This window comes from Eleutherodactylus coqui, chromosome 9, assembly GCF_035609145.1.
Source record: "Eleutherodactylus coqui strain aEleCoq1 chromosome 9, aEleCoq1.hap1, whole genome shotgun sequence".
Classification (NCBI taxonomy): Eukaryota; Metazoa; Chordata; class Amphibia; order Anura; family Eleutherodactylidae; genus Eleutherodactylus; species Eleutherodactylus coqui.
The window spans coordinates 43746996-43770454 of record NC_089845.1 but is presented as its reverse complement, the minus strand read 5'-3'; the positions used below and the strand labels follow the sequence as shown (position 1 = coordinate 43770454).

At 42.6% G+C, this 23459-nt stretch overlaps 1 protein-coding gene across 1 annotated transcript in view; it reads left to right on the top strand.

Annotated features, from left to right (window-relative positions):
• FARS2 (phenylalanyl-tRNA synthetase 2, mitochondrial) overlaps window positions 1-21046 on the top strand; it is a 270252-nt gene extending 249206 nt beyond the window's left edge. Inside the window, exon 8 of the mRNA XM_066579301.1 lies at window positions 20789-21046. Within this exon, the coding sequence (XP_066435398.1) occupies window positions 20789-20927 (139 nt within the window). The 3' untranslated portion in view covers window positions 20928-21046. The remainder of the gene's footprint in view (window positions 1-20788) is intronic.
• Window positions 21047-23459: the final 2413 nt, after the last annotated feature.

Sequence of the window (23459 nt, the reverse complement as noted above, 5' to 3'; positions counted from 1 at the left end):
GTCCTGTGAGATTGGCCTAAGGTAGATCGCTACCTTTTTATCATGTGACCCAGGACCGCTCAACGAGGCCTCTGGTCACTGCTCCAGGCTCTCCGCTACCGTTGGTAGCCAGGAGCAAGGAGATCCAAAATTTTGCGGGCCCTCCCAGGCTCCTGCGAATGTTTCTGGCATTCTGCCAATGGGCGCATGCGCAGAATCCGAGTAAAGTCCGTGGAGGAGGATCGCGTCGGGGTTCAAATACGGAGGCCTCTGGCAAAAGGTTTCATTTCCTCTTACCGATCGTATCGGTGAGGGCAGATGAAACTTCAACTTTTTTTTACTTTTACGTGATCGCCAATATCCATTGGATAACGTCAATCACGTAACCAGGAACTGCTCACCGCAGCCCCCCGTGACATTTTGAGGATCTTGGCTACCAAGCAGGAAGATTTTAAGTTTCCTGTGCAATCCTCGACTTTTGCACATTCATCTGCCATTTTGCTGATAGGCGCATGCGCAGAAGCCAGGGTAGGGTCTGTTGATAAAGATCCCATTGTGGGACAAATCCAGGGACCTTAGTTATGTAATTTCACGGAGGATGAGGGTGAGTATTATCAGCTTCCCCCATGGATCCGATCCATCAGGGCAGCTGAAACTTTAACTTTTTTTTACTTTTGGGGACCGGTTACCGCGGTCCCCGGTTATATCTCCTGCCTCCCGGCTACTTTCAGGAGCCAGGAGATTTCAAATCTCCTGGGCAATCCTGGCCTTGTGCGTGAAGTCATACGTCTAGCGTGCATGCACAGAAGAGGTGCATCAAGTCCCAGAGGACCACATCACCAGAGGACATCACGGAGCACTGTGGGGAGTACACTCAGCTGCCTCCATGGATCCGATCCACGAGGGCAGCTGAATCTTTAGGTTTTTTTCACTTTTTATTGACTTTATTGCGATCCGATCGCATTGCTTGGGGGGGGGGGGGCATACAGATTATATCTCCGGTAACTGACAGCATATAGCTGTCACGTCCACAGCCCACTGGGCTTTAAACCTAGCTAGGTTGTAAAAAGGCAATAGGGCCATCACTAAGGGGTTAAAAATGACCAAAATTTTGCTCGCTCGAGACGAAAGGTTCGGGTGCCGGCGCCGGGGAGCGGTGAGTAGCGGCTGTCAGCAGTAGGGAGCGGGGAGAGAGAGAGATCTCCCCTCCGTTCCGCCCCGCTCTCCCCTGCAGCTCCCTGCCCGCCGCCGGCACCCGAACCTTTCATCTCGAGCGGGCAGGTACTCGCTAAAGGCAATGCGCGCTCGAGCAATCGCCTTTAGCGAGTATACTCGCTCATCTCTAATTTTTATGCTTAAATTTAAATTTATGTATAATATTATATTTGTTTTTATGCTAGATTGTTTTTGATGTTAATGTTACCAATATTTATTATAGACCATGTTGATTGTAGTGTTAGTATGCCCAAATTCAATCAGCTATTAAATTAAAAAATTAAATTCATGACTTTCTTCCATAAAGCTCTCCACAGTCCTACCACTCATACTGTCTGCTCTGCTAATAAACTTAGACTTCTTATCAGCACCCCCTTGTAGGTTCCTCCCACTTCCATCTCCAAGATTTTTCCTGAGCTGCACCAGTTCTCTGGAATGTGCTACCCCGGACAATCGGGTTAAATCCCAATACGCACAATTTTAGGCATGCCTTAAAGACACATATTTTTAATGAGACCTACCATATTCACTAATCTGACTCGACTCCATTTACCCGCTTCTATATTCCCCTTTGGAAACTTGATCCCCTCCACACCCCAAACACCCTAAACCACTTCATATCTGTCATAGCTCGACAGCTGTGACAGGGCTGTAGTATATCAGCCACAAGGCGGAAATGGATTGGTGATACTAGGTTAGTCCGAGCCACGTTATGACACTTTTGTAGTTGTACGTTTGTTATCCTCTTGATTGCTCCCGTCGTTGATAAAAGGTCATTGGGAGTTGTATGTTGAAATTCCCCTAGGTTGTTTGTGTTTTACTTGGCTGGCCAATCTCTTTGAGAGGAGGGTTATATATTTCAACCCCTGCAACCACTACTTGCTAATTATTTATCTCCCTTGGGTGATGTTGGTCTAATCCTTTTTCCATAGGTGCTGCCATGCATTATTCTGAAAATCAGTATGAAAATTACTTACATATTAGACAGTTGAATGAACACTTGTTCAGTTGGCTTTACATGAATATTGGGTTCAGAGGAACAGGGAAATTACTATTATCATTTAATGAAGGCAAAGAGTCAAGTAGATACCAGTAATGACCCCAGTTAGGACCGGAATCGCACTGATGCCATTTTTTATTTACGTTTTTATGCTTAATCCATTAATTAATTTTAAAGTTTTAACATAAATATAATATAACAAGAAGACAATCTAATCAAGCGTAGGTGTCGATCAAACAAACAGCCCGTTGGATCACATACATCAAGTAGAACAAGAACCGGGCATTCTGGAGGAAAAAGTCACATGGCCCTGACACAACTACCAAACAGGAAAGCTCCGGGCATTGATCACATACCAGCCGAACTGCTCAAACTAGTGTCAGTCAAGATCCTAACCGAGCTATGTCAAAAGATCTGGAGCTCCAAATCATGGCCCAAAGACTGGACAAGATCTGTCTTCATCACACTTCCGAAAAAAGGTGATGCTCAAGAAAGATCCAATTACCGCCCCATCGCTCTCATACCTCACGTGAGCAAAATTCTTCTAAAGATCATACAAAAATGCATTGCGACAATTGTTGAATGGGGATGTTCAAGCTGGCTTCCACAAAGTATGTGCAACCAGAGACCAAGTCGCGAACCTGCGCTGGATCATGGAGAAGACCCCGGAGTATCAAAAGGATGAGTGCATGTGTTTCATCAACTACAGCAAGGCATTTGACTTTGTTGAACATGACAAGCTTTGGAAGTGTCTGAAGCAAATGGGCATCCCAGAACATATTGAACAGCTTTTAAGGTCACTTTACAACAACCAAGAAGCAACAGTCGGGACAGCTTATGGATCGGTTCGGAATCGAGAAAGGCATACGGCAAGGCTGCATTCTATTACCAGTCTTTTTCAATCTGTATGCAGAAATGATCATGAGGCGATGCAACTAGGATGAATTAGAAATCGGAGTCAAAATCAGTGTCAGAAATGTCAACAACGTTCAATATGCAGATGACACCACCCTGCTTGCGGAAAGTAAAAGGGACCTGGGATACCTTATCCAACAAGTGCAAAAGGAAAACGAACACATGAGACTACCGGTATATCTCAACAGCAAGAAAACGAAGGTCATGACCGCGGTAGGCAACGGTACAGTGAACATAAAAATTAACAACGAAGAAGTCGAAACGCTCCGAGATTTCCTCTTCCTTGGATCCAAAATCAATTGCTATAGGCAATCTGGACCTGAGATCAAGAGACGGATCACACCTGGTAGGAATGCAATACAAGAAATGGAAAAGATCTGGAAAAGCAAGGATATTAATATTGCAACAAAAACCAGACTAGTCAATACAATCGTCTTTCCCATAATGATGTATGGTTGCGAAAGTTGGACGCTCAGAAAAACAGACAGAAGGAAAATTGATGCATTTGAACTCTGGTGCTGGAGGACAATGCTGCGGATACCTTGGACCGCCATGACAATGAACAAGGCCGTATTAGATCCAGTCAAACCGAAAATATCAATAGAGGGCAAAATACTGATGCTTGGCAAAGTCAGTGGAAAGAGAAGATCAGGACGACAAAGAACAAGATGGCTAGATACAATCAAGGCCACCACCAACATGTCAATCGCGGAATTGAAAGAAGCCGTGAAAGACAGAAATGCGTGGAGAACATTGATCAATGAAGTGACCAAGGTCGAATGCGACTGAACGGATAATCATCATCATCATAACAGATACAGAATTCAAAAATAATAATTACAATTGACTGTAGCAGTGTCGGCAGAGATCCAGCTATTTATACTTAAGATAGGACTGCAAGCTGGGAGTGAAAGTCCATACAGTCCAAGAGATCCTCAACTTGTATATAAAGTCCAAGTCCGAGTTGAGATCCCTTCTGGAGTGTTTACTTAAAGGGGTTGTCTCGCGAAAGCAAGTGGGGTTCAGCACTTCTGTGTGGCCATATTAATGCACTTTGTAATATACATCGTGCATTAAATATGAGCCATACAGAAGTTATTCACTTACCTTCCCTGCGCTGGCGTCCCCGTCTCCATGGCTCCGTCTAACTTCAGCGTCTAATCGCCCGATTAGACGCGCTTGCGCAGAAGGGTCTTCTGCCTTCGGGTCTGCCCGGCAGCAGCGGCGTTCTGGCTCCGCCCCCTTCTACGCGTCATCGCATAGCTCCGCCCCATCATGTGTGCCGATTCCAGCCTCCTGATTGTCTGGAATCGGCACACGTGACGGGGCGGAGCTACGCGATGACCCGTAGAAGGGGGCGGAGCCAGAACGCCGCTGCTGCCAAACCGAGCCGAAGGCAGAAGACCCTTCTGCGCAAGCGCGTCTAATCGGGCGATTAGACGCTGAAGTTAGATGGAGCCATGGAGACGGGGACGCCAGCGCAGGGAAGGTAAGTGAATAACTTCTGTATGGCTCATATTTAATGCACGATGTATATTACAAAGTGCATTAATATGGCCATACAGAAGTGCTGAACCCCACTTGCTTTCGCAAGACAACCCCTTTAACTTTTTAGCTCAGAATGTCTCTGTGTTACGTAGGTTTTCCAGAGAATGGCTCGCAAAAAACAGGACTTTATTTATGCTTTTAATATCAGTTTCTCATTTTTCATAAAGAAAGAAGTTGGTTCCCGGGAACAGACATTCTCCAAGGTCCAAAGTCAGTCTCACTGAAGGAAAACCTCACTATTTGCGTCTGGGATTTGTCACTAAAGGCAAAAATGGGCTAAATTCTGTTCAGAACAAATTAGATTTATAGCTGGGGGTCTAAAGGGCTGGAATTATAGGTTTCCTGAAAGATCTTTTTGTCAATATCACAGCGCTCAGGGAACTTACAAGGAGATTGTTCACTCTAAACCAAATAAATAAATGATTTTGAAACAAGTTTTCACTTGTTGAAGCATATAATGATATCTTAAGTCTTAACATTTTTGGCGTTTAAGGTAGATCTATTGGTTTGAGATAAATGTACTGCATATACTTGAGTATTAGCCGACCCGAGTATAAGCCGAGTCAATATGTTTTAGCACAAAAAACTAGCACAAAAAACTAGTAAAACTTATTGATTTGAGTAGAAGCCTAGCTTTACTCGAGTATATACTAGGTTAAATGAAGCTGCAATACTCACCTCCGTGCCGGCGTCTGTGTCCCCGGCGCGATGGTCTCCCCGGCGATGCGGCAGGCTGCTTGAGAATCCACCCCGCTGACTTCTCCCTGCTCGGCTTTGAATTCCCCCACCATCAGCACTGTGTAAGTAAGCGCTGTGATTGGATCAAGTGCTAACCAATCGCAGCCGGCGCTCAATAAACCAATCACAGCCATTCAATTATGTCATTCACTGAATGTCTGTGAATGATCGAGCGCCGGCTGTAATTGGCTGGCGCTCGATCCAATCACAGCGCTTACTTAGTATAAAAAAATCTGCTGAAAAACTTGACTTATGCTCGAGTATATATGGTAAATTGATAGGGGCAGTCCCGAGTCCTACACAACAGAACATTTGCTATGCTTAGAAATGGAAATCCCTAAAAAAACGGAAGCCCATTAGAGTCTCTACTTTAGAGAGCATAGAGTTGTTATAATAATTCACCTTTTTTCCAGGAAATACTGAATAATCCACTAGAATGTTTTTTTTTTAAACTCTGTCTTGTGCCATTCCTACGTTATTTCTTCTAGAAATGTTTGGATAAGGCTCTATTCACACTTCCGTTCTTTCATTCTGGCATAAGTGCTGACAAAAAGGCACAGCATGCTGCTTTATTTTATGGTAAATACATGGCAGCCATGTTGGGAATTGGACGTAACCCGGTATAGTCAGTGGATACTGTTGGGTGTTGCTGATTTCTGTCATTTTGTGAAAATGGCATGCCGTTTTTTTTGATCTTCCGTTCAATCACAGAACAGAAGAACTAAAAGATAACAGACGTGGTCTAAATTCACAATTGGACCTTCACATTTATTTCGTGAATGGGGTGTGGCCCTACTCAATTTGACACTGTCAGCACTGATTGGATAGTGTCAAATTATGTAGAGACAGGAGGGGATGGTAACACCCAGTTGTCAATTTATTTACTGATTTTCAGAAGATAACAGAGGAATGGCACAATGCAGGATTCTAGGAAAAGATGCTCTAGAATTGTTATTTCACGAGAAATTAAAAAATGTAGTAAAACAGCCATGGTGACGCAATGTCCCTTTGCTCCCGGTCACCTTCCCTTGTTTACAAACACGTGTACATGCGCACATTCTCCGAGTAGGGGTGTTACATCGGCGATTTGTGCTACACATACATGTAGAGTATTTTTGCACTTTTTATGCCTCTGAGTTTTAATCATTACCGTCTAATGACAAACCAGTCCTGACAGTGAAACGTTTGTCAAGGTGTTTGCTCCTTGCTGCCCACCATGCAAACACTATGTCTGGGGGTAAAGTATTGGCACCCTTCTCAGGCATATGACATTGTGCATTTATGTTAACTAAGTGGAGCCCATTGTTATAGAATGATTTAATGGCCGACACTCGTCCCCGCACATACTAGCTCCTGTGCACCTGCACGGGAGCTAGTATTGTTAGCTCTCAGCGGGGAGGCTGCAGGAGATTTCTCTCTTTTGCTCCCCAGCCCCTATTCATTGTCATAACACAATGGCCATTCAGTACTGAACGGCTGCTATTTACACTGAATGATAATCGAGCAGCTTTATGCAACATAAACGATAGGTAATGAGCTCATCGTTCAGTGTAAATAGTGGCTGTTCAGTATTGAACGGCCGCTGTGTTATGTCAATGGAGAGGGGTGGGGGAGCGAGAGGAGGGACATCTTCTGCAGCCTGCCTGCCCCCCTGCTGGCCGCTCTGTGAGTGAGCCAGCACTACTAGCTCCCGTGTAGGAGCACGGGAGCGAGGACACACAAGGACGAGTGTTGGGCATCGTTTGCCCAACATTCGTCCCGTGTAAACCCAACTTTAGATATGTTTGTTGGTTTTTATTCTAAAGATCCCTTAAAAGAAGTCAATTTCTTGTTTGAACAAGCGAATGTTGTTTAGCTCGCGCAGCCTGTTTATACCGGCAGATACATCGTTTGTTCGTTCAAACAAGACATCGTTAAGTTGTTCACATTCTCTGTATAAGTGAGAACTATAAGTGAGTGCTATTTAAACTGAGCAATAAGTGAACGAACCAACGATGATTTTTATGCTTGTTTTAAAATGAACGAGAAACAAAAAATGAACATTTCATCATTCGTTGTTTGGTCATTGGCTGCATTTAGACAAAACGACTCCAGGGAAACAACCCCTGGGACATACATTATGGATAACGTAAGGGGATATAGACGGCGCATAAATATCCCAAAGTCCTGTGAGTTAAAATGAGCACCTAGAATTTGTACAGGGTAATATACTGAAATAGATGGTTAGTCAGTTATTGGACAAGATGCTGGCAGATAACAAAATTAGTATGAATATAGGAACATAGTATGTTAGGCCAAAAAAAGACATATGTCCATTACTCGAGCGAGTAGTGCCTTAGCCGAGTATCTCCCTGCTCGTCTCTAAAGATTCGGGGGCCGGCGGGGGTGACAGGTGAGTTGCAGCGGGGAGCCGGGGGGAGAGAGAGATCTCTCCTCCATACCTCCCCGCTCTCCCCCGCCGCTCGCCGCCCCCCGCCGGCCCCCGAATCTTTAGAGACGAGCGGGGAGATACTCGGCTAAGGCACTACTCGCTCGAGTAATGTGCCTTAGCGAGTATACTCGCTCATCTCTAATGTCCATCTATTAGGCTTCATGTCTACGGCACACACTGATTTTTCATGCAGATTTCCGCAGCGGATGCACTGCTGGTCATCATTAAATTGATATTTTATTGCTTGCGGAAGATCGTAGATTGCGTTTTTTTCATCACAAAAAAAAATCCGCCACCCTACCTCCCAGCCTTTTCTCCATTCCCTAATTGATTTTAACTTTCAAATCCGCTGTGAATCCGCAAATGTATTTGCAAATGCACTGCGGATCGTAAGCACAATGGAGCACATCCGCGCATAATCTGCGTTAAAATTGAGCATGCTGCGATTTATTATTTACGCGTGGCATACGCAAGTCAAATAAAAACAAATCTGCAGGTGTTAAATGAAATGCGGACACCCAATCTCACACACGGGTGCCACTCGCCGATTCCACAAATCAAATCAGCCCGTGGACATTGGGCCAAATTCTGGCTATTACCACCCCCCACCCCCCAACCAATATTGATCCAGAGAAAGGCAAAAGACCCCAATGAGGTAGAGGCCAATTTTGCTCATTTAGGGGAAAGAATTGCTTCCCAACTTCAAATCTGGCAATTGGAATAATCCCCAGATCACTGACTCTTATGAAGTAATCAGTGACTAGAACATGTAGTACTGTTGTACTCAGGAAAGGCGTCCGGGCCCGCTTATACTCTTTTATCGACCTCACCATCATCACATCCTCAGGAAGAGGATGCCCTCTTGTTACAGTCCTGGGTATAAATAGATGATGGGAGAGATCTCTGTATTGTCCCCTGATATATTTATACATAGTTATTAGAGCGCCCCCTTGTTACAGTCCTGGGTATAAATAGATGATGGGAGAGATCTCTGTATTGTCCCCTGATATATGTATACAGAGATATTAAATTGCCACTTGGCCATCTTTATTCTTAACTGAATAATCCCAATTTTGATAACCTCTCTGGCTATTGTAGTCCACCCATTCCATTTATTACTTTAGTTGCCCCCCTTTGTATCCGCTCAAGATCTTATATGCTCTTCTTGAGTACCGGTGCCCAAAACTGTATAAAATATTCCATGTGTGGTCTGACCAGTGACTTGTGAAGAGGAAGAACAATGTTCTCATCATGTGCCCCTAAACCTCTTTTGATGCACCGCATGATCCTATTTGCCTTGGCAGCAGCTGCCTGACACTGGTTGCTCCAGTTAAGGTTACAGTTAACTAAAATCCTGAAGTCCTTTTCTATGTTGGTTTTTGAGCATTTAGCCTTTTTTATTATTTGGTTAGACATGTCAGAAGAGCCCACAGACTATTTTTAAAGAGCACCCGCGATTTTATATTTTTGTTAATAAATCAGTAGAACATTTGAATATATGTATCTTTGTAGTATTTCTTATTAGTGGGGAATTTCATCCTCCTTGTCTTCAAGCAGACTGTACTTCCTTTTAAGCGTGGTTTAGACACAACGATTATTGCTCAAAAAATCTTTTGAGCGATTTTTGAGTGATAATCGTTGTGTGCTTTTACAGGGCAAGGTGATCGCTCAAACGTTGAGCGATTATCTTGCGCTCTGAGCGGGGGATGCAGAAGACAAGCGTGGCCACTTGTCTTCTACATCCAGCTGTTCCCCGATCGGAACACCCAGCTGTAATGCAACTGAGCGCTCCGAGCGGGGGATGCAGAAGACAAGCTGACCTACCCAAGAAGGATGGAAAGAAAAATGTGCAGAAACCAGCAAAGACAATTAAAGACCCAACTAACGGCCACTCAGAGGAAAGATTTTTTACGAAATTCTAGCTAATATATATCTCAGTTGCCCAAGTAGTTATTGTGATTGGAGTGATAGGCATGAAGTACCTAACTTTCTGAGTAATAAAATGTCTAATACAAGTAAAAGTACAAACTTTTCAGTGCCTCCAGTTGCTTTCACAATCCTGAAATGAGATATATAAAAATAGAAGCAAGTAGAGATCCTTTATTGTTTGTATGGTTTTGTAGAGAGCTGTCAAATAAAACTTCACATTAGTCTGGCAAGCTGTAATAGGCTTTCATTCTGGACACAAATATATTACCCTATATGGAATTTTAATTTGGACATATTATATCATTTTAACCCCTTCCTGCACACAGTATACACCAAAAAAGCAGAAGTGCTTGACCGTATAAATAGATAATTCTATCTTTATTAAACAATCAATTAAAACAGATATGAACATTGACATAACAAACACCAAAAAACAGTGGGCCATCAACTCACAAAAGGAGGGACGTGTATAAAAAAAGTTATTTCATCGTGCAAGAAGTGCAGGACTAATAGGCCTACCTCACACAGGCGATGCACTAAACCCTATACGATGTTCACATTCAGTTCAATGGGGCTGTTCACACAAGCTTCAACATGCAGTGCCTTCAATGCTGCGCTTTGACAGCGATGCATATTCTATCTATTGAAATTAATGTAAATCAGTTTCAGCGCTGCTAAAAATGTAACACAACGACGTACCACGTTTTTGACAGTGCTAAACGCAAGCGCTAGCACTAGCTAAAAAAAAAAAATCAATACTTACCTAGCAGGCACCATCCGGGTCCCTCCCGCAGGCTTCCAGTCATCGCTGATAGAGCATCTTTTGCTAGTGACAGGGTTTGAAGACCAGACCTCCAGCAAAAGATTGCTCTGATTGGCTGAGCAGCGGAGGAGTCAGCCAGTCAAAGCCAGCGCTGCATGCACCAATCACAGCCATTCATTTTTTTTTTTTTAATTTTTGAGTTCCATTTTTGGTCGCATATTTTCTTCCTGCACCTTTCTTTTTGTTCCTGCAAACCAGTCTTGTACTGTGATAGGGATCTGAAATAATCAGCACCATCCTTAGTGCCTATTTGACATTAGTCAGGTAACTTGGGTCAGTACTTGACTTGCCGTCACATTTTTGTGCTTGTTCTATAATAGTCTAGTAACTGGACCTAGTGAACTGGGCCCAGAGAAGGACAAAAAAACTGTCCTTTCCTCTATTTCAAATCAATAGGGAGCGTCCCAAGGAATGGTGGAATAGTAGAATCGTTCACGGGAAAAAAATGCCAATAAGTGGACTCACACGGCGTAACAGAGTCACCCTTGGTGTAGGGTGCTCTGGTACATCCAAAATCCCGGTGTGCAAATGAGAATTTTCATATACTGGTCTTCAAGATATCCAAACTTGGAGAGCACCAATGGGAGTCCGATTATGGGGATATCAGAAGATATAGAAAGGGTAGAAAATCAGACCTACAAAGTTCGCTTCATTAAAAAAAAAGTCTTATGTTTCCTGTAAAAAAAGAAACAAAACATTTTAAAATAGATTGGACAATTACGAAAAAAAATCCCCTTTAGATTGCAGCATTCCAAAAGGTGAAATGTTGCTGTAAGCAGTAAAACAGAGACTCCTAGTTATGGAAAGGTTCTAGAATAGCAGGCACAGACCTTGTTTTAGGATATGTTATTTTGCTGTTATACCTTGCTGTGCTATGACCTCCAGCTTAAGGTTCTTTGCATTATATTTTTGTGATTGCACATGTTGGATAATGAGACATCAAATTACTGACATGTTAGGCACTTACCATTCTTATTCTCATTATGTGGCACAATATTAGATGATTTACCGCACTAGATACAGCTGAGGCTGCATTCACTTCCCATCTTTGACTACTTCTATTGGTTCCGTCTGAATCTCCAAAAAGAACCATGGACTTGTCCATCAGAGACCAGTGTGGTCTTTTGTTTGTGTCTGTTTATTTTGGATGGAATAGTTTAATGGACTCATTTTTATTTCTCAGTGATTGCAAGTTTTTTCATTCCAGTCCACTTAAATTTTGTAAAAAATTTTTGATAAATCATATAGTACTTTAATTGGTACTGTTAAAAAAAATGCAATTTGTCACACAAAAAAACAAGCCCACATACTGCTTCCCATGCATGCCAAAGAAAGAATACGAATGCTTTATGGCTCTCGAGCTGTAAAAACGCGTGAACGGGCACACAAACGTTAGATTTAGATGTCACGGGCACGGTGCATAGACGCCAAGGCGGCAATGCCGTTGCATCCCCTTTCCTCTCCCTCACCAGCTCACCTCCTCTTTCCTTCCCTCCGGCTGTTTGCAGTAGGAGTGAGCGGGACGGGCGGAGCTAAGCACTCGCCCCCTCCCATTGCAAACAGCCAGAGGGTAGGAGAGATGGGGGAGGGATTTTAGCAATCACGCTGCTAAACTCCCTCCCACCTCCCTTCTCCGGCCACTGTCATTGGCTTCCGTAGGAGCCTTTGCACTGGCTGACGGATTCCGGGCACAAAGATAGTTCCAGGACCATCTTTCCTGCCCGGCGCTATATTGGCCAGCCAGGAGCTTTTACGCCATGGGAATACGCCCATGTGATCTGATGCATTGGACTCCAATGGCCGTGAAAACGGTGTCCAATATACGCTTCTGTGAATAAGCCCTTAGGAAGGTGGGAATAACGATAATGAAAAATGGCTGTAATGCTCTTGTTCTCTGATGTACTGTAAAGTCTATATATGTTTTGTATCATTCACATTGTGTGATTGGCTGTTTTATTTCTCAATTCAGAGAGGATTAAAAAGTAATAAGTGGAATTGGACAAGTTAGAATGAATGAACTGACTACACTCTGAGCTACTCAAGAAGTTAGTGGAGTCAGCAGCACTTCCCAATCAACCACTTCAGTGGAAGGTGTATAGCATGTAGAGCTCATAAACAGGACTTGACTCCAAAAATCCTCAAAGCTTCATCCAATAAAGTAGATAATGAGCAGCATAGACAAGTGCCTTAGAAAAAATGCATCCGACCTGATGCTCCTTTATTCCTGCTGGCATATGCAACGTTTCAACCAGCACTGGGGTCTTTTTCAAGCTGAAAAAGACCCCAGTGCTGGTAGGAACGTTGTTCATATGTGGAGGAATAAAGGAGCATCAGGTCAGATGCATTTTTTTTCTAAAGCACTTGTCTATGCTGCTGATTATCTATTTAATTGGGTTACACTCTGAGCTACAACAATCCTATAAAATTGCCATAATATATAATTAACCGGCAAACGATGAAGCCATGGGATTTGTATGGGTGGTTTCTAGAGATGAGCGAACCTACTCGGTTCGGGTATTTTTGAACTCGAGCACCGCTTTTTCTAAGTAACTCACTACTCGGACGAAAAGATGTGGGGGGCGGCATGGTGGAGCAGTGGGTAGCAGTGGGGAATAGGGGGGAGGTCTCTCCCCCCCCCCCCCACTCCCCTCTGCAACCCCCCGCTCACCCCCGGCGCCCCCCGAATCTTTTTGTCCGAGTAGTGAGTTACTCAGAAAAAGCGGTGCTCGTGTTCAAAAACATCCGAACCGAGAAGATTCACTCATCTTTAGTGGTTCCACATCTGCGCTGGAACTTGCGGTCAGAGGTTCCATCACAAACCCGGCACAAAATCATGGGAAAAAAAACACAGCATGCAGCACTTTTTCTTCTGGCAAAAAGTGAATGGATCCCACTATAGTCAACGAGGTCCGTTCAGAGCTGTTTGGTTCCGTCATAAGATCGAGCCATTCGGCCTGGGGATTCCCCTTTCTTGCTCCCCAAATGGAGCAGTAAATTGGAGCCTACGAGTGCAGATGTAAAAGCTGCCCATGTGTTCTAAGTATAAAGAAGAAGAAAAAGAACAGACAAGCAACAAAAACCGATGCAGATGGATGCCAATACAGACACAAGTGACACAGACATAATGGACATATTACAAACACCATGGGAAAGAATGGATCCATTAGTGGCAGATTTTGACATTTTCACTGAGACAGAGACTGTCCTGAATAGACTCGATACAATCAAGCCCAATGTCAATAACATCAGACGCTACTCAGTATAACAGATTTGATCTGTGCAGGAATCTAAACTAGAATAACTGGAGTTCTTAAGCCACAACAGAACATTGTAGACTCTGTCTGAAGACTGTTTTTTATAATTCCTCTGATCTATTATAACTTAGCTTGTCTTGATCCGTTTGTACTTTAGTGTAATCAAAACATCAGAAATCAGGAACAAAAAAAAATGAGAAAAACAAAACATCAATGAATGATCCAATCAAGTTGAAAATATAAGGTGGCATTGTGGTTCTAATGTGGAGATTGTCAGAGGGTGAAGGTGGATGCGGAAGCCAAAGAAAAGGGTGATAAGGGGGGGGGGGGGGGGAGGTGAGCAAATGTATAGAAAATTTTAATTTATTTTATAAAAAATTGCTTAAATAAATTGGGCATTTCAAACTGCGTTTAAGGGTCTGATTAAATCTGCCAATTTATCGTTTGAACAAGCGAGCAATGTCAGAGTTATCTCGTTCACTCATGCAGGTGGTCTATACCGGCAGATACATCGCTGGCTTGTTCAAACGAGAAATCATTTAGTTGTACACATTCTCTGCATAAGTGAGAACGACTGAACGAGTGCCACTTTTAGTGGCTACGCAGTCTCAGAATTATTCCACTCCGTTCATGACAACTGTCTTTGGTACTTAGGAGTGCACCCTATTGTCAATATGACCTACTGCAAATGTGATACAGTACATAGACACCAGCTTCTTACAGTGTTTCTGAGCAATTTTAGCCTATTCCTCATGGACAATGGCCTCTAGTTCACTAATATTTTTGGGCTTGCATGCTGCAACCACTTTATTCAAATCCCACCAAAGATTTTCTATGGGGTTCAAGTCAGACAAGTGTATCAGCCACTTCTTCTGAAACCAAGCCTTGGTACATTTTGACGTATGCTTGGGATCATTGTCTTGTTGGAAGGGCCAGAGATGCCCAAGCTTCAGCCCAAGCTTCATGATGTTTTCTCCTAGGATGTCCTGATAGTTGATTGAATCCATCTTGCCCTCCAAGGTTTCCAGTGTCAGAAGAAGCAAAGGATCACTGACCCATCACCAAGAAGCAAAGGATCGCTGACCCATCACCAAGAAGCAAGGGATCACTGACCCATCACCAAGAAGCAAAGGATCACTGACCCATCACCAAGAAGCAAGGGATCACTGACCCATCACCAAGAAGCAAAGGATCACTGACCCATCACCATCTTCCACTGTTAGGAGGGTGTTCTTTTCATCATAGGCTTCATTCTTCCTCCTCTAGACATATCTCTGATCCAGAGGCCCAAAAAGTTCCAATTTTCTTTCCTCTCTCCACAGAACAGAATTCCAAAACGTCTGTGGCTTTTTTACATGATTTTGAGTATATTAGAGCCAACTTTTTATGCTTTTACTTCAGTAGAGGTGAACGTCTTGCAGTTTGGGCATAAAGACCTTCTTTATTTAGTATGTACCTTATTGTACAATGAGAAACCTCAGTGCCTGCCGCCACCAAATCTTGTTGCAGGTTTTTTTCAGTCACTCGAGGGTTTTTGGCCAGCTGACCCCTCAGGAATCTGGAGCCATGTCCAGGTAGTTTAACCAGTATTCCTTTAATTTTCAACTTGTGAACTATGCTTCCAACTGTATCTCTAAGTACATTCAGTGGTTTGCTATCTTTTTGTATCCTTTTCTTTGTTTATGCTATTCAATGATCTCTTTTTTGGACCACTCCCTTGACATATTTTCAACATACAATCAAACATCAGAGTCAGCAAAGCCCTAGCCATGTCAGGTATTTGATGCATACCTCCAACTCTATATAAATTTCCTCAAATTCACAGTTTTCTTGCAAAAAAAAAAAAACCATTGGAAAAAATTACGAATGAAAATTATGCATGGTCAAAGAGGTCAGCCAAGTAGAGCAAGTCAATATGTTTAGCTACAGGGTGTGCTGTACAATCAATAGAAATATTTTAGCATGACACATTAGAAGTAGCAGATACTGACTTACAGACAACCAGCAGGAAATACCTGAAAGAGATCAATGCCAACAGCTCACGAAGACTCTTCATAGATCTGGAACATTGATCTTTTTAGTTCTGTCCTGCTGAACATGTCCAGGTGAGCAGATATATTTAGCAGTAGCCTCTGTATTGTCTACATTTAGAATAGGATGCAACAGTTAGGGCTGCCTAACAGACATGGCCAAATATAGCTGTCACGTCCGTGCGGCTTACAAGCACCATGCTCAGCATGGATGCTAGGTGACGGAGACATACTAGCAAGGAGGTGACGGGTCCCTGCCTAAAGCAGAGTCATCGCCTTTATAAAAGGTGGCCAACGGTCTTTTTTCTGGGTCCTGATTGTCCCTTTAGGCACCCTTGGAGAGATGAACTGACACCACGAAGCAAAACAGAAATGAGCAGCAGGAAAACAGCTGAAAAGGAACCCACAGCAACTTATCTGCGGGTCACAATACACCCAGCATGAAAGAGCTCCAAACCCCAAGGACTCCACCATGGAACGGAATAAGCAGCACTGATAACCAGGAGGGGTGAGAATATATAGCCACTCTGAACCTTAAAACTGGCAGAGTTAATAGAAACCACACCTCCACCCTACTCCTAGGCATGACTAATCTAGCATGCATCCATGCAGCAAAGGCAGACAGCACCAGCAGACTCTGCGCGTGGTACATTAACCCTTGACCTGCTTTACAAGGCAACTGGTCTTTACCTGTGTTGAGGCCACCATTCCACAATGTTGTCATGACCGACAAGCCACGACAATAGCCTTGTTGTCAGTGGGGCACAATAAAAGTGTACCTTTGTGATATTGCTGCCCTGTATAATCAAATTGGCATACAGATCACATTAATATGTAGTAAGGTGCAACTATAGCCGACTTATAAGGTATATATACATGTCTATTGTGTCAAATTTTCAGAAATAGCCCTGTCAGCGGGACCCAGATGGGTTCAGCCCTCATGTACCAATATTTGTAAAGGGATTATCTGTGATTGGAAGAGCCTCAAGTGGTGCAGAGTGTTAAGGTAACAGAAATGCAGTCCTAAACTCTGGCTCATGACCTGAAGGTTGGTTCAATCCTCACATTGTTCAGGTAGCCGGCTCAAGGTTGACTTAGCCTTCCATCCTTCCGAGGTTGGTAAAATGAGTACCCAGCTTACTGGGGGGTAAAAGATGACTGGGGATGGCAATGACAAACCACCCCGCAAAAACAGTCTGCCAAGAAATCGTCCCGATGTGACATCACCCTAAGAGTCAGTCATGACTCGGGGCTTGCACCAGGGGACTTTACCTTTACCTATCTGTGAGCTGCGTTTCATATGGCAGTTGAGCCCCATTTAATATCCAAAGTACCTTTTCCCCCTGAAATTTTTCTTTGGGGAAAAACTTTTCTAACTAAACATGACATAATCCGATCCTGCGCTTGGTAGTTAATGTAAGGCTAGTGCATTGAGTTATTTTACAATCATATTAATGGAGCCTAAATCTAGACAGTTATTTTCTTGTCTCACTTTGAAAACCATTTTAGGAAAGAAGCTGGCCAAAGATTAGCTGTTATTACTTATGGAAGTTGCACCCATCTGGATGTTACATGGTGGCCATTCAAGTGAATGTATTATAAGGACAGGCTGGGTCTGCCACAGTGAGAGTCTTTGTTACTTTGAGTGCAGTCCCCTCTAAAATATCCATATGCCCTAATTCATTATCTTGGTGAGACAACCCCCTCTGTGCACTGTTTTTCAAAGGATTAGATTTAGAAGTTTTACTAGATCAGGGACCATGAATATCGTATTTGGGGCTAGTCTGAACAGTGCCCTTATGCTTTATTTTTACTTAGATCTATATTACCTAATGCAAAAATGTTTTTTTTTTCTGTATGTGCAAGTATGAAGAAAGTCCATGTCTTAACAACTGTAGTATGGAAAGTTGATAAAACATTTCCTATCTTTTAGGCGATGCCCATTGTTGACTGGTCTAAAATTTGGAACTAAATTATGATTAAAAATAGTAACATGATGCACATTGTCACAAAAGTGGACTAAATAATTAGCTCCCAACACAAATTGAGCAGGTTAATGGATATTGACTTCCATCTGTCTCTCCATCTGCCTTTGCCTAAAAGTTTGATCATCTCATAAACTTCATTGGGAAAAAATAGAAATATATCCTTTCGACTAAACTTTTGCCTTCTTTCCCCAATTGATTACTGCAAAACCCAGAAACATACATAATGTAGAAATTGTTTATTTAAAAAGGCCTTCATGTAATTGCTTCATTGATGAACAAGTTAATGAACTGTAATGATTAACTTAATGTTAAATTATTTATTCATTAATTAACAAAAGCTTAGAAATTAGCTTTACAAATGTAACCCTCGTATTTAATGAGCATTGCAGTATCCTTCATTCCACTAAAAACAACACTTGTTTGGAACTTGCCTAAAAACTTGAAAAAAAACTATACCAACTGCAGATAAAAGTTTGCTTCAGCATTGGAGGGAACTGCAGCACAGACTCATCCATTTTAATGGAGTGAAGCTGCAGTTCTCTGCGGAACAGGTGGCTTGGATCACTGCTGTGAAAAGGACCCAGTGGTACAACAACACTGGGGCCCCTTTATTCTGAGGATCGGGGTGGGTCCTACCAGTCAGATGCCCACCGATCACAAAGTGTCGGTACTATATATTTGTGTGATGGGAACAATCCTTTGTTCTAGGCCAGGGCTGCACAACATGTGACCAGGCTCCCTGCAGCCTGCAGTGTCATAAGACTTGCCAGGCTGTTACCTCAACATCCATCATCTACCATAGAAAGATATGCATGCATTGTGTCCTTCTATCTGGAGTGTTGATTGGGGGGACTGTGACCTCCATTCTCCAAACAGGTGGGAATGCTGGAAGTGGAACTTACTTCAATTTACTATGGCATATACTTAGGATATACCATAAATGTCTCAGATGGGAATACCTTTCCGGCCCTTGAAAGCAGTTCAGTATGACAATGTCGCCCTCGGACCAGAAAAGTTCTACGCCACTGTTCTAGGCAAATCATTGGCTTTTCATGTTGGTCTTATAAGAAGTATATCTACTCTTTAAAGTGAGGCGTACTTCATTAGCCTCTTCGGGACTAGGCTGTTTTGTGGCTGTTTTGTACCTTAAAGGGGTTGTCCCGCGGCAGCAAGTGGGTCTATACACTTCTGTATGGCCATATTAATGCACTTTGTAATATACATTGTGCATTAATTATGAGCCATACAGAAGTTATAAAAAGTTTTATACTTACCTGCTCCGTTGCTGGCGTCCTCGTCTCCATGGTTTCGGACTAATTTTCGGCCTCTGATGCCCAAATTAGCCGCGCTTGCGCAGTCCGGGTCTTCTGCTTTCTTCTATGGAGCCTCTCGTGCAGGATGCCGGCTCCGTGTAGCTCCGCCCCGTCACGTGCCGATTCCAGCCAATCAGGAGGCTGGAATCGGCAATGGACCGCACAGAAGAGCTGCGGTCCACGGAGGAAGAGGATCCCGGCGGCCATCTTCACCGGTAAGTATAGAAGTCACCGGAGCGCGGGGATTCAGGTAAGCGCTCCGGTAAGCTTTCTTTAGGTCCCTGCATCGGGGTTGTCTCGCGCCGAACGGGGGGGGGGGGTTGAAAAAAAAAAAACCCCGTTTCGGCGCGGGACAACCCCTTTAAGGACCTGACACTTTTTAGGGATTCTACCCATGTGCTGGTTTTACTGCCCTATTTTTTTTCCTCCAGCTACCAAAATTATTTTTGCTGCATTTTTTTCTGTGACATATAGGGCTATTTTTTATCTTTTTTCACTGTTTTTTTTTCCAGTTTTTTTTTATATACTATGGGAATGGGTTCCTCATTTTGCTTTGGACATTTTGATATATAATATGTATGGTTTCGGATTACAGGGCGCATACGGCGACAGTTTTGGTTGGAGTCGGCTTTGGGTCATTTTCTTTTATTATGTATATATTTTTATTTTATTCTGTAATTTTTTAAACTTATTTTTGTAACTTTTTTTTTTACCATCTATGTTCCCCATGATGTCATATAAGACCTTTGAGGGGTTATTCACATTGCATTTTTACTTATTACACACTTTTCCACTGTAGCTGGGGCATCCATAGGAGCCGCATCTATAGGAGCCCCAGTTACAGGGAAAACATCCACCTGTAGGGACAGTAGTCACTGGCAGAGCTGATTAGGGTCTGCTAGGACCCTGCAGCTCTGCTGTGACAGGGAGCACCCAGCGTACACATGATCGTCAGCTCGGGTAGTGGAAGAAACACTTCTACTTTCACTTCCTAGTACATAGCGCTATGTACCCGGGATAGGAGAAGGCAGAAGCGGTTAAAGACCCCTTCTCCCTTCTCCTCCAGGTTCTCAGCTGTGACTAACAGTTGGCTTTAATCCTGAGGTGTAGTTTTGATATCTCCTGGGATTAAATCCCAGGACCAAGCACCATATGTTTACAGCGCTTGGTCCTTAAGGGATTAAAGGAGCTCTGTAGTTTTTATATGATATGATTATATTTATGAGTACAAAATATTGTGTGTAAACTTGCAGCAGAAATTTTGTTAGCATTCACATCATTTCAATAGAACTCATAATCTATCTACCCATCTCACACACACTTGGGCCAATTTCATACGACGCCAGTTAACCTATAAGTGTGTTTTTGGATTGTAACTCTGCAGCTATTTAAAGCTAAGATACAGTATATATTGCTTACACACAATTCCCATATGTATGAGCAAGGTGCCGGCACAGAGCCTTCAGTATACAGTATATAGTCTTTAGTGCCTATATACATGACAGAAGTATGTACTGTATGTAGGCTCAGCACCAGGGTCTTAGCAATTTACTGTTTTTCAGTATAGATGAAATGTTGAACATTTGTCCTCATGTATTTTCTTCTTGATTTCCTTTCTCTTCCAGGACCAAGAGAGTCAGTCATTGCTACCGAATTAAATATCGACACCCGGAGCATACTCTGACACAGGCAGAAGTCAGCTCAATACATAAGAACATTGGCAGCTTGGCAATAGCAGAACTGGGTGTAGAAGGAAGATTTTAATATGACTTAAACCTTGTATTTAGAAATTCTTTTTCCAAGCAGCAAATTATGTAAAATGTCATTTTCTTTAATGTCAGTCAGTGTATGGCTTAAGTATAATAAATGTCAGATTGAAGGTCTGTGTTTTTTGTTTTCCTTTGGTTTTTTTTAATTACATGGAAAGGATTTACAATGAAAATATACAATAAACTTAAATGGGACGTTCTTATGACCCTCTTTCATGGGCCAAGAATCTCACGATTCTCTTTCGCCCGAGCTAGTGACTTCATCAGGTAGTTGATACCATATGCCAGAGGCCATAAACCCTAAAGTGGGACCCTAAAATATAACTTTCTAATATTATATACTAAAAATGATCACACTATATACATTTTTACATTCCAAACCAATGATTTTGCTAGCATGGACGGGGTGCGACAAAAAACATTGTGCAGTTCAACTTGATGTGAACGTCTTGTGCATCTCTTGTTCACTTATCCTTCAGTATTTTCACATTTCTATGTGAAACATTGAACGATCAGTGATTAACCCTTTGCAATCCAATTTTGAATTCAGGGTTTCCTAGGGGGCTTTTCTCCTTCTGCCATTATACAATGTCACCATCTGCTGGCTAGAGCCAGTACTGCGGTATGGGACATGCTGGAGAGGCCCCCGACAACAGAGCGGCCAGTAATCTACAGTAAGAATACCCTGCCGGACGTCTTCCGACATTGGAGAATGTCTTTAGACATCAAACAGTGGATTGGAAAGGGTTAAACTGCACAAGACGTTCATGAGCCGGCACTGATTTTAGTGCCGTCTAAAACTGAACAGCCAACGAGAACCGCACGATGTCTTGTTCATCGTTCAGTCGTTAGTTCCATTTAAACTGAATGGTAATTGCTCAGTCTAAATGCAGTATTACACTATATAGGGGCGTGACCCGTAGATAAGGGGATCGGTAACATTCACTTGTCACTATACTATTCATAGATTTTCAGGATGAATGATAGAGTAATGGCGCAATGCAGAGCGTTTACGAAATAAACTGTTATTTTATAGAGGGGAGAAGCCAAAAAGTCTTTTATAAATTTTGCTGGTACGTCTCCATCACACATTTGGGTCCAATCTGTAATGTTGGGTAGAAGATTACCGTTCTTTCGTTAGTTCATTGCTATTTAGTTTAATATATCACTGATTCTTTACTAAGTGGTATTTATTACTTTTCCCTGTCTTTTTTTCTATAAACCGCTGGATATTATCTTTTCTTCCGCTGGTGTTAACTCTCCATTGGGTAAAGATATACACAGGACAGTAAGGCACACATCTGCCAAGCCAAACTTTAATAGTTTTCTCCATGTGTGATAATGTTCATCTCCTGGAAAATTGATACGCAAGACAGACCGGTGTGACTCTCTCTGTTGGCCTTGAGCCACACACCTCACAGCAATCTGTTTGATCTGCTAATTTTTACCAATGCCCCCTCCGCCCTCACACCTTTGTCCATGACTATTACTTCAGGGAGCTAGGCATGGATGCACGAGTTTTACTCATTTTAGCAATGCTTGTATATACCAGAAATTTATTCGAAACAGTTGCGCAAAGAAAATATAATGCTGATCGTTAGACCCAGATTTAAGAACCTGTAGGCATAGATTTTTCTGGCGCTCCTAGACTCCACCCATCAAGTAGGCCAAACCTTAAACTTTGTTGAATTTGACCCTCTCCAATCCAGTGTCAGACCTTGAGATTTCCCTGTATAGCTCCGATATCAGGCGAGATCTAACACATGTTTCTAACACTATGCAGGACAGCGCTCCACTGTAATATGCATATGCAGAACAGCCTCTGACATTGGAGAGCTGTCCTGAATAGTGTAAGAAACATGTTATATACATTGTATGCAGTTATAGGATACTTCTATATAGCACTGTATTACATAGATAGATAGATAATCATGAGAGAAATTAGAAATGAATACAATCTTATTATATAAATGAATGTGTTATCAATAAACATATATTTACAGAAATATTACAAATGATCTTCCCGATGTTAAACACTCATAACTCACGTTTAATTTCCCCAAAAATTGCTAATAAAGTCACGATGGCTGTTCATTTTTATGTGCTTCTGTCAAGTATTTTCAAGGAATCCACAACGAGCTTTCCCACCCAAAATAAATAAGAGCTACGGAGTGTGCGGGTGGCAGGGAAATTGGATTGGAAAGGGTTAAAATATTTGTCTGTGCCAAGAAAAGAAAGCAGAACTTGGTGTTGCACTTCTGACTAAATCAAGCGCCCTCTGCAGCCCATCTCTTGTTCCTCCCTGGCTAACCTTCTCTCATTACACAGTGCTAATTAACACATAGATAACCATAATGAACATAAGAATATACATTGTTCAGTGTATTTATAGGTAAATGTTCCATCCAGCAGGCATCCTTCCCCTCAAGGCTGCCTTTAGGCACAAGCCTATTGTGCCTATAGGTAAATCAGGCCCTACTGACCATTCACATGCTATTTGCATCCAATAATGGCTATCTTTAGAGAA